Source organism: Canis lupus, chromosome 31 (genome assembly GCF_048164855.1).
Source record: "Canis lupus baileyi chromosome 31, mCanLup2.hap1, whole genome shotgun sequence".
NCBI classification, from domain to species: domain Eukaryota; kingdom Metazoa; phylum Chordata; class Mammalia; order Carnivora; family Canidae; genus Canis; species Canis lupus.
In genome coordinates, this window is record NC_132868.1 from 19262026 (window position 1) to 19274033 (window position 12008).

The window sequence follows — 12008 nt, forward strand, 5'->3', positions numbered from 1 at the left end:
TGGGCCAAAGGCAGGCGCCAAACCGCTGCGCCACCCAGGGATCCCTAGTTGTGATTTTTAACTTACTTATTTTCTCAACTTTTAGACATACTGTTACTTTCATTTAGGTTATCATAGTGTGCTTATTTTTTTTATTCAAGGATATACTTTCATAATCTTCACATTTATGTTTTCATGACCAGGAAGATACCTTATCATGTATATTTGTCATGTAATTAAGATGTCCTTTGGCTTAGATCAGTTTAGGATGTATTACGATGCATTGAGCAGTTTGACTTAGAATAGAATTGCTGGTACAGGAACTTTTTTTGTGTATCAGTTCCTTTTTTTTTTTTTTAACTTGGAGAAATATTTCATCAGTATTAAAAATTCAAAATATTATCAAGTTAGTACAGGGATTTGGGCATTCTTTTTCTTTTCCTGTGGAATTAGCTCCTTGGACTTAGTGGCTTAGTGACTGTTGAATGTTTGATTGACTCTTTAATGTGGGCCCTTGAAAATACTTTAGTAGATACCTCTAACTGTAGTATGAAATATTTTTACTTAGAAGTAAAATGAGATGTGGGACTGGGACAAATATGTCTTCTAAACAAGGCTGTTAAAGATGATCATTTTAATTATGGTTTCTTTACTTTCCAGTCTGTTTATGTGATGATGCTGAGAAGCTGGAGAGAGGTGAGTTCAAAGTAGTTTTATATATTAGAGCTGTTGAATTGATAGCATCTTAACATTTCTGTTTTGACTTTGCAGGAAAAGATTATTTGGATTTTTGCTTTTTAATTTCAGAAGTATACATCAGAATCACTGTAACCATTAGGTACTTGATTTGATAAAACTAACTATAAATTAGGATTACGTTTAGCTACATATTATCAGAAAATTTAATGGTGGCTTCAGTAAGATTTCTCTCTTATGTTAAAACAGTTTGGAGGTAGGGAGTCTGTGGCTAATGTGGCAGCTCTGTGGTCTTTAGTGTACTATCTATACTAGTTTCACCATCCTTGTGTGTGAATTCTTGTCTCTAGGTCATTTTATGTTCCAGTATGGCTGCTGGAGCTCTGGCTATTAAGTGCACATTCCAGGCAGGAGGAAAGGGAAGAGAAGGGCTGGTTCCTGCCATTCATTCATTCATTCATTTATATATTCATATATATATATATATGTGTGTGTGTGTGTATTTAGGCCCCTGCCTTTTAAAAATCACATCCTAGAATGGCCAAACAACATTTCCACTTATCTATAATTGGCCAGACCTTAGTCACATCGCCCCAGATGGCTACAAGGGAGTCTTAGAAAAGTCCTTTAGCTGGTATATTGCTGTCTCAGGTAAACTTGGAATTTGTTACTGAAGAGGAGGGAGTGAATGGGTGTTGTGTTAAATAACTGCTCTTTTTTTTTTTTTTTTAAAGATTTATTTATTTATTTATTTATTTATTTATTTATTTATTTATTTATTTATGATAGACATAGAGAAAGAGAGAGAGGCAGAGACACAGGAGGAGGGAGAAGCAGGCTCCATGCTGGGAGCCCGACGTAGGACTCGATCCCGGGACTCCAGGATCGCGCCCTGGGCCAAAGGCAGGCGCTAAACCGCTGAGCCACCCAGGGATCCCCTAACTGGCCATTTTTGTTATAGTGACATTCCAGCCTTTTCCTCTTTTCATATTTAGGCCTTGTGGCTGCTTATATTAGCTTATACAGTCACAGTACAGTCCAGTGCTTTAAGAAATTACTTTTCTTGGAAATAGGATAGTCACAGAGGCACCTGGATGGCTCATTCGGTTGACCGTCTGACTCGGCTTTGGCTGAGGTCATGATCTCAGGTTTCTGGGATCCAGCTTAGTGGAAGATCTGCTTGGAATTCTCTGTCTCCCCTCTCCACTCTGCTTGTGGGGGGCTCTCTCTCTCAAAAATAAAATCTTAGAAAAAAATAAGATAGTCACATGGTTATTGGAATAATTTCAGCTGTTAAGCAACAACTTCCGAAAAGATATTAGGTAGAATAGGAATTCCAGCTCTTAGTTGGTCAAACAAAGGGGTCTAGCTTTTCTCATTTGTGCATTTTAGAGAGTGGATCATCTCCTGAAACAAGATTGTCTTACAGAAGCCTTGGCTCTTGCATGGTCTTTCCATGAAGGAAAAGCAAAAGCAGTAGTGGGTAAGTTAACAGAATACCTGTGTAGTAGACATTATTTTTCTGGAGTAGAGAGAATGAATAATACTAATCACTCATAGAACACTTTTTAGCCTAGTGTTCAAATATATTATGAACAAGATGTTATTAAATTGTACGACTTCCAGTGAAAAAGGTTAATGACAAATACAAAGTTTTAATGCTGCTTTTTAAATTCTTTCATAAGGCAAATTTACTGTTGGAATAAAAGGGAAGTACATTGATAGGTTATCTGGTCCAGTAGATGTAAGATGCTCTTATTGTGGCATATTAGTCAACATTTTGATATCTAAACATTGTTATAATTATGTCTATTGCTAGCACAGTGTAAATAAAATACCATAATAGTTTCAGTCCTGAAGATGTGGGCTTTGTTTTTATGCTGGATTTTGCTTCTCTGCAGGATTATCAGGGGATGCCAGTAAGCGAAAGGCTGTTGTTGCAGATCGGGTGAGTATTTTAATAGAGGCTTTAAAAGGGTACAATACAGTTTTCCTTATGTTATAAGCTAATAATTTGGGGGTATGATTAGGTAAACGACTGTAGTCAAGGAGAAAGTGTATATATACACAGTTTTGTTATATATATATATGATTACGATTCCCTGGTGTCAATCTTGAATGCTTTTAAACTTTCTTCTTATCACCTTTCCTTTTTTTCCCTTGCTCTCCTATGAAGATGATAAAATTGTAAAATAGCCAAAGACTGCAAAAGGAGGAGGGAGAAACCCAGGGATCTGGATTGTTTCTGAGCCTAATTATAGCCCATAGAAAGTTGACATGTGTTAGTTTTCACAAACAGGTAATTAGGAGAAATAGAAATACTACATGTGTAAGTGTTTGCATTGTCTGAGGTAACAGAGAGGGCTGATGTTTTATTATTATTGTTATTAATTAGCATTCATATAATTAATTAATGTTGGCTTTGCTTTCCCAATCTAGACTTGGTTGAATCTATTTACTATACAGTCATTCCTCTTTTTATTGTGCAAATGCACTGGTAAAAATTATATTTCAAATTAGTGTAAGCATATGGGAAACATGAATAGAAATTGGTCACTCTTCAGACATGAATAATTTTCTCAGTATTTGCTAAAATAGTTTAGAGATATGTGTTCTATCTGTGTTCTTGAGGGAAAGACCTACAGCAGAGCATTTCTGAAGAGCTTAACTTCAATTTTTCATTTCCTGAGCAATAGAGGTACCACTGAGGTCTAGACCTGGAGGTTACCAAAATAGTAGTAGCCCTGAGGCTGAAGGAAATTATTGTGGGATTAAAAAAAAAATGGGAAATAAAGCCACTAATGTTTTAAATAATATTTTTAATAAAACTTGATTCTGTATTATTTAGGCAGATCCACATATATCGAGTATTGAAAAATATTAGAGACATGTTTTGATTTTCTATACAAGGCTATTTTCCTTACAGATGGTAGAAATCCTGTTCCACTATGCAGATCGAGCTCTGAAAAAGTGTCCAGACCAGGGAAAAATCCAAGTGATGGAGCAGCATTTTCAGGTATACCTTTGCACGGGCTTCTAATAGACGTTGTTATGAATAGGTTTAATACTGCTCCTTTATATTACTTGAGAATGGGACTTTCATGTTTTGGTTAAACATTTTTTAGCATTCACAGTTTTATTTCAGGGCTTTTGGAGCATTCTAAATGAAGAAATTTTGAACTAACAGGTCATACCAGAGTAGATACCTAAAATGTGGAGTGTTGATGCTTAGCTACTTAGTGGTGTATGGAAGGAAAAGATGTATATGTGAGAGTACATACCTGTGAATTGACACCTTACAGTGGCTGACACCTTGTTGATAAGTAATATATATGTTAATTAGACTAGTCGGAGAAGAGCTGTACTACCAAGGTTTGCATTTAGTTCTAGGAGCACCTGTGATTCAGCAACAGCTTGGTTACCCCCGACAAAAAAAAATCTCTGAAATATGTTAATGAAAGATCTTTAGTTTCTCTTAGAACTCAATGAAAATGGAAGTCAAGAAACAATTTGAAAACCTGTACAGTTTTTATTATGTGAGTTGTATGTTTGTAGTCATCTCCATTTATATTTATTGCAAATCTCTGTTTGTCCTTCTCCATTTTTGGAGTTCCATCACATCTCCTGTCCCTACTTTCACGTTTAACAAAAAATCGGAGGGTCAACGAACATTATCTAAAAAAGGCCAGATGGGAAAATTTAGGCTTTGCGAGGAGGCCATATGGTCTCTGTCACATATTTCTCTTTGTTTTCTTTCTTTTTTTTTAAACAGCCCTTAAAAAATTTAAAAGCCTTTCTTAGCTGTGAGCCATACGGAAACAGGCTGCGGGCAGGACTCAGTCTATATAGCAAAGTATGCAACCCCTGGCACTGGGTGTATCGTATGTCAAATAGACATGGTCCTTACTATCTTAAAGTTTGCAATCCAGTTGAAAGAATTTTTCTTGTGTACATTAATGGAAATACTTAGAAGAAGTCTAGGGGTTTTGAAGTTCTGAAGAGCAGTCACAGCTTGTATATTTCCATATGTCCAATTGATGCTAGTAACTTCGGAAGACAAGGATAGATAGTGCAGTTGGAGGGTATGAGCGGAGGATTTGGTTTCCTGAGCTATGCTCTTTAATGTCACAGTAGTGGGCTTCTGGCAGAGTAACTTTTATTACTGGTTGGTTGTATGCTCGTTAAATTTATCACTAAAGTAAAGGAATAAGCCCTGATGAAATTATGAAATTATTAGGAGGAAGGCATATGGCAGAAAGAAAGCCTTGGGAACAGTACTGTTTGGCAACAGTACCTTGTATATACTTAAGTTTGTATACCATTGCAGTGTACATAGAATACAATATTTTAATAAGGGGTGTCTGTTACCAAGAAGTGATGGGATGGTATTTTTGAAAGAACTCTGACCATTGGAAGGTACACTTTTGAAAAGAAATATCTAATAAGGAATGCTCAGAGGGGCTAATGAGGGGTGTGTGTATGTATGATACAGAAACCACTGTGCTTGGGGAAAGGGTATGGCAGAGAGCCATAAAAGAAGAAAGGAAAAAAGGTGATGCTCTGGCGGAGAAATACAAAAGAATCTTGGCATGACAGGGACTATAGATGATTGTTTCTAATACAGATTATAAAATTTACAAAGAAACAAACTGTAATGTTCTGTATCTAGATATATGTTGGAAGCTTCATTCTGCCAAAAGAGTATCGGCTACCATTTTTTTTTTTATTAATGATTTAGTCTCCTAGAAGGTAAAGGAAACAATGGTGGGAACCATTATTCTGGATTTACTTTTTTACCAATGATTGGGGAAATAGAATGGATAAACTCTTGAGGGGGAAAAATACCACTTTATTTTAAAGATTGTAATAATGTTGAGAAATAAGCTCAGCTTGAATCCTATATTTTAGAAAGCATATGTTTCAGAAGAAAAAATATGGGCACAATCTCATGGTTATAGGCTTCAAAAAACAAATGGGTTCACAAAGAACAGGAAATTCTTAAATTTTGACATAATAACTACAAAAATTCAAAGAGAAAGGAAATGAGGAGGAATGTTGAGAGAAGTATCTGTCTACAAAGCACAGACCAGCTATGAAAGGTAGAGGGAGACCAATAATCAAAGATATATGTCAAAGGCACCATGAGCCTTATAAGATTGTTGGAAAAGAGAATAGTCCTCAGATGGTGCCTACCAAAATGCTAAGAGCTACCCCAAAAGGGATTTTGACCAAGAGTCACCGAGTGTCTACTACATGCCAAGTACTAGGTAAAGTTTTCTTTTTATTTATTTTATTTATTCATTTATTCTCTCTCTCACACACACACACACACACACACACACACACACACACAGAAAGAGAGAGAGGGGCAGAGACACAGGCAGAGGGAGAAGCAGGCTCCGTGCAGGGAGCCCAACGTGGGACTTGATCGCAGGACTCCGGGGTCACACCCTGAGCCAAAGGCAGACGCCCAACCGCCGAGCCACCCAGGCGTCCCAGTTTTTTTTTTTTTTTTTAATACAATTTTTATTTAATTCTCACAACAACCTCATGTGTCAACAAAGAGATTCTGTTTTTAATCCCCGTTGTGTGGATTAAGAAAGTTGAACTGAGAGAAGTTAGGTGATTTTCCAAGGTAGCATTGCTGGTAAGTGGTGGGGCCAGTACTCCAGTCCAGGCTTTTCTGGTTTCAAAGCCTAGTTCTTAACTAACTGTTGTTCTGTATGATTATTTTCAGAGCAAGTGAAGGAAAGGATCAGTGAGAAAGGGTAACTGATGTTAATAGGTGATCAAGAATGAAGATTGCAGCAAGCATCTAACCCATCTAATACTTACTGTGGTAGGCACTGTTAATGCTTTACACCTACTACTTCATGTAATTCTCTCATAATTCTGTAAGGTGGGTACCGTTGTTATTCACACTTATAGATGAGACTGAAGCACAGAGAGGTTAGGTAGCCTGTTCTAGGTCACACAGTTCATAAATGATAGAGCTAGGATTAGAATCCAGTAAGTTAGGCTTTAGAGTCCACATCTGGGTTGCTATACTCTACTAAAGAACAACACTTCTGGGATGCCTTGGTGGCTCAGTGGTTGAGCGTCTGCCTTTGGCTCGGGGCGTGATCCCAGAGTCCTGGGATCGAGTCCCACATCGGGCTCGCCACAGGGAGCCTGCTTTTCCTTCCTCTACCTATGTCTCTGCCTCTCTGTGTGTTTCTCATGAATAAATAAAATCTTAAAAAACAAAAAGAACAGCACTTCTTATTTTACTTCTGTTTTCATGAGCAAAGAGGATAGTCTTTAAAGTGGGAAACTCTAGTTAAAAATATATTAAAGAAAAAAACCAAACAAATGTGACGTATAGTTAGCTGCATAATGATTGTGTAAATCTCAAAACCTAGTGGAATTATAACCCAGGTACTGTTTGAACAATCTGTGTCACTGTTCACATTTTTTAAGTAACTTTGGATCCATTTTCAAATAAAGTATGTTCAATTAAACATAGAGGAGAGGAGACACAATGTATTTCATTCAGGAGTACAGTTTTCTTCTGGAAAAGGTGATCTTTAGCCCATTAGGGTGAATGAAATACATGTATTTCCATATGTCCATTTTAAGTGTTTAATCTTAGATAGTTGATCATGAAATCATTAAATTGACTTTTTTTTTTTAAAGGAAGAGTGGATTTAGGAAAGTATCCACTGATAATTGCATTGTGGTTTTCATAAACCATGAGTACTCTTGAAAATGACCATGTTAAACTCATAAGTTACCTTTTTGAAAGGAATAGGTCAATATATTCATGTAGTGCCTATTACATCATACCTTGATTTCATTAAAGCATTTGTTTAAATTTTCCATTACCCTAATGGCTGAAATAGATTGAGTAGTAAATAGATTGGTAAATGGCAAATCAATTTGCAGCCAGATAAGCATCCCTACCCAAAAGAGTTAGGTGGATTAGTATTAATTGCATTTTAGGGCTCTTTCATGTTTTTTTAAAAAAGATTTTATTTATTCATTTGAGAGAGAGACAGCGGAGGGAGAGGGGGAAGCAAACTCTCCCCACTGAATTGGGAGCCTGATGTGGGGCTCAATCCCAGGATCTGGAAATCATGACCTGAAACCAAATCAGATGCTTAACCATCCAAGCCATCCAGATGCCCCCATATCCCAGTTTTTATAATTGATTTGGATAAAGAAATGAAATTTAGGTGGTACCAAGAATCAAAGTTCAAAATGATCTTGACAAAATGTGGTCAAAGTTGTTATGAGATGAAATTTAACAAGGATGAACATCAAGACTACATTAGACTCAAATAATTAAATTACATGACTATTGGATTGGGAAGATCTTTCTGGACCCAATTTCAATTGACTACAAACTTAGTATGAGTTAAGAGTTTGTGAAGGCCCAGATAAAGGTAAATAATAGTACCATGGGTACCTGTTGGAGATAAAAGCTCTGAGATACTTTATGGACTATTGACAGATTTAACTATATCCCACAACAGGATGGTAGGAGATTTAAAGAACAGCATTTGAAAAAAACTATATTGGGTTTGTTGAATCTGATGACTAAGTAAGTAGAGACAGGCTTGCCTTCAGACAATGAAGACCTCCAATATGGGGATTTACCGTTTTGCAGTAGAGGGAAGACTAGTATCAGTGGGTAGAAATTAGGAGGAGATGTATTTCAGTTTGAAATTACCAAGGGAAATGTAAAAGATCTTGGATTTATGTGCCTCCTACTGTTGAATGTTTTAAAGTAGAGGAAGACCAGCTGACCAGAGACTTTCTTTGTCGGGTGGGAAGATCTTATATCCTGTATCCGTGTGAAGAACTGCACATTATGTTAGGAAACATAACCTAATCCAGTTAGTTGAAATTTCTATCTAGTAAGATTAGTTTCTATTTCAGTCAAAATACTAAGAATATATATTTTACCAGCAGGTGGCACTCAATTTTCGTCTTTACGTTTGATGAGGAGCCTCACCTTTTCCTTTGAGTCAGGATGCCATTCAGTGTTTTTGTTTTTTTTTTTCCCAAAGATCAGTCAATATTTTGTCCTTTCTTAACTGTAGAAAGTAACTTTGGGATCTTATAATATTTTTGATAGGCTGTGACTTATTTTTCTGAGAAAAGATTTGAACCTATATTTGTGTAATAACTACATCTCTCATTACATCTTGAGCTTCACCCTTTCTTCTGGTCAATTGATTTGCACCCCAAAACAAAGTCAAACAGCAAACAAATCCCTTCTTAACCCCATGCCATCCCCAATATCCTGCTACCCCTTTTTTGCATATTCTTTACAGAGCCAAACATTTTATAAGTGTTGTCTCCATTACTCACTGCCCTCTCATTCCATCTTTAAATTCAGTGGACTTTTTATCCTTCTTCTTAGTGGTCCTCAATAGCATTCAACACAGTTAATAACTTCTTGGAAATGTCTATCCCTTTGACTTCTGTGCTATCCTCCATTACAGGTTTTTTTTTTTTCTCTCGTGTGATTGCTTTTGTTCATTCTCTTCCTCCTCTTCTATTTAACCAATAAACATTAGAATTTTTCACAATACTCTTTTATTTCTGAATCAGTGTTTCTCAAAATGTTGTCTGGACCTTATTTCAAAATCACTTGAGAGGATTGGTTAAAATGCTTTTTCTTGAATTATTTGCCAGGTCTGCCAGATCAAGCTTTTTGGGATTGGTGACCACGATTTGTAATCTGCCCCTGAGGTGACTCTTAAGCAGGTTAAAGTTTAAGAATCATTACTTTTTCACCCCGTAGGTGATATAGCCAGACTATTTTATCAGTATCTCCAACCTAGATTGTTTTCTGAGATCCACATAGTCAGTTGCCTGTTTACGTTTCCACTTGGATGTTTTATTTTTTTTTAATTTTTTAATTTTTTAATTTTTTAATTTTTTAATTTTTATTTATTTATTTATTTATTTATTTATTTATTTATTTATTTTAAAGAATTATTTATTCATTTATTCATGAGAGACACACAGAGAGAGAGGCAGAGACACAGGCAGAGGGAGAAGCAGGCTCCATGCAGGGAGCCCGACATGGGATTTGATCCTGGGTCTTCAGGATCATGCCCTGGACCGAAGGCAGGCACTAAACCGCTGAGCCACCCAGGGATCCCCAATTTTTATTTATTTATGATAGTCACACAGAGAGAGAGAGACAGAGACACAGGCAGAGGGAGAAGCAGGCTCCATGCACCGGGAGCCCGATGTGGGATTCGATCCCGGGTCTCCAGGATCGCGCCCTGGGCCAAAGGCAGGCGCCAAACCGCTGCGCCACCCAGGGATCCCTACTTGGATGTTTTATAAGTACCTCGAGGTCATGAACATCCTTCACAAAGTCTTTGCTAATGATCCCTATTTAAGTGAATGGATCCACCATACACCTAAAACAAGTTGAGTGATTCTTGTCTTTCACTCATTCCTATTGATTTAGCCACTTGACTGTTTTCTGTAATCTCTTTACATCATTACGTCCATTCTGCCACTATCCTGGTGCATGTCAATATCATCTTCTCTTGGTATATTACCTTAGCCACTTCATGTATATATTCTTACTACACTTCATTCTAGAGAGAAATATATATCAAGTGTAGACATGAGACTCTTTGGGTTTTAAGATATTTTAAAGACTTTAAAGACTGGTGTCCTGGAGTAAAGACTAAATTCCCTAGCAGTTTCTAAGGGTCTGCATTATATATCTCCACCTGTGTCCCCTAATTCTCTTTATCCCTACTGTACTAGAGTTTTCAGTTTCTTGACATCCCTATTCTCTCTTAACTTAGAGCCTTTTCCTGTGATGTTCTCTTCACATAATTCTTTCCTGTTTCTTTTTAGCTTAACCAGCTCCTGTTTAATTTCAGGTCTGAACTTAAACGTCACTTCCTCATCAGATTAAATCAGGTACAGTTCTTTGTAAGATACCATGCACTTAAATTACTTACTCAGTATCAGTCTTTCCCAGCTAGACATTATAAGTCTAGGGACTGATTTTTCCCAGCATCTACTTTAGTACCTTTGATTTGAGAAATATATGTTGATTGAATTTTTTTTAAAAACCTGTATTTATGTTGTATATAGTGTTTGTCTTGGGCATGTGTATGTGTTTGTTTTTTACATAGGCTCTACTCCCAACATGGGGTTCAGACTTGTGACCTGGAGATCAAGAGTCATATGCTCTATTGGCTGAGCCAGCCAGGTGCCCCTAGGGCATATGTTTGAAATCTAACTCTGGGAGGGTTGAATTGTGAATAGGACTTAGCATACACAACACAGATGTCTATAATCATGGCTAATATTATTGTGTGCTGTGTGCCTGGCAAGTATCTCATTTAATCTTCATAACATACTTGAGGAGTAATTATATCTCCGTTTTCTTTTTTTTTTTAATTTTTATCTATTTATGATAGTCACACAGAGAGAGAGAGAGAGGCAGAGACACAGGCAGAGGGAGAAGCAGGCTCCATGCACCGGGAGCCCGACGCGGGATTCGATCCCGGGTCTCCAGGATCGCGCCCCGGGCCAAAGGCAGGCGCCAAACCGCTGTGCCACCCAGGGATCCCATATCTCCATTTTATAGATGTTTATAGGTATAAACAGACACACAAGAGAGTTGAATAACTTGCCTAATATCATACAACCAGTAAACAGTAGACTCATGATAGGCATCCAGGCTGTCTGGCTCAGGGAGCCTCACCCTATACTCTGTTAGGTTTCATGCACATTTTATTGTTTTTTGTTTTATAAAGATTTTATTTATTTGTTCATGAGAGACACCGAGAGAGGCAGAGACACAGGCAGAGGGAGAAGCAGGCTCCATGCAGGGAGCCCAACATGGGACTCGATCCCGAGTCTCCAGGATCACACCCTGAACTGAAGGCGGTGCTAAACTGAGCCACCCGGGCTGCCCTATTGTTTGATAGTCTCAGACCAATGTTGTTAAGTAACTCACTTTGAAAAAGGGAGGACTAAGTAATGCATCAATTTTAGGAAGATACTGAAATGTATAAAAAAGTAAAAATACAAAATGAATTCATCTTAGTATAGTCATGGTAATCATATTGAATGATTGTATACCATTTTATTCATCTTATTGGTCCTTCATGACATTCAACTTAATTAACTTAACATTCAAGTTAATGACTTGTAAAACTGTCCCTTTGGCTTCTCTGGTATCAGAATTCTCTACTTTTAAACTCAGAAGCTGGTCCGTTACCTGTGGAAGCAGTTTCATGTATTTTGGGATATTTTATCTTGCCGTACTCATGTTTGTTTATGAAACGAGGCAGAGGTATAAA

The 12008-nt window shown here is 37.2% G+C and overlaps 1 protein-coding gene and 1 long non-coding RNA gene across 7 annotated transcripts in view; one reads left to right on the top strand and one right to left on the bottom strand.

Annotated features, from left to right (window-relative positions):
- The window catches only part of VPS8 (VPS8 subunit of CORVET complex), a 257257-nt gene that overhangs the window by 59968 nt on the left and 185281 nt on the right, over nucleotides 1–12008 (top strand). For 4 of the 5 annotated variants that reach the window (XM_072807706.1, XM_072807710.1, XM_072807707.1 and 1 more), the window contains exons 17-20: nucleotides 640–675; nucleotides 2068–2158; nucleotides 2577–2623; nucleotides 3602–3691. In XM_072807706.1, the coding sequence (XP_072663807.1) occupies nucleotides 640–675; nucleotides 2068–2158; nucleotides 2577–2623; nucleotides 3602–3691 (264 nt within the window). Of the gene's footprint in view, nucleotides 1–639; nucleotides 676–2067; nucleotides 2159–2576; nucleotides 2624–3601; nucleotides 3692–6432; nucleotides 6515–12008 lie in introns of those variants that run through there. The other variant, XM_072807711.1, reaches the window with a different exon arrangement.
- The window catches only part of LOC140622120 (uncharacterized), a 114165-nt gene that overhangs the window by 1535 nt on the left and 100622 nt on the right, over nucleotides 1–12008 (bottom strand). The window lies entirely within an intron of this gene.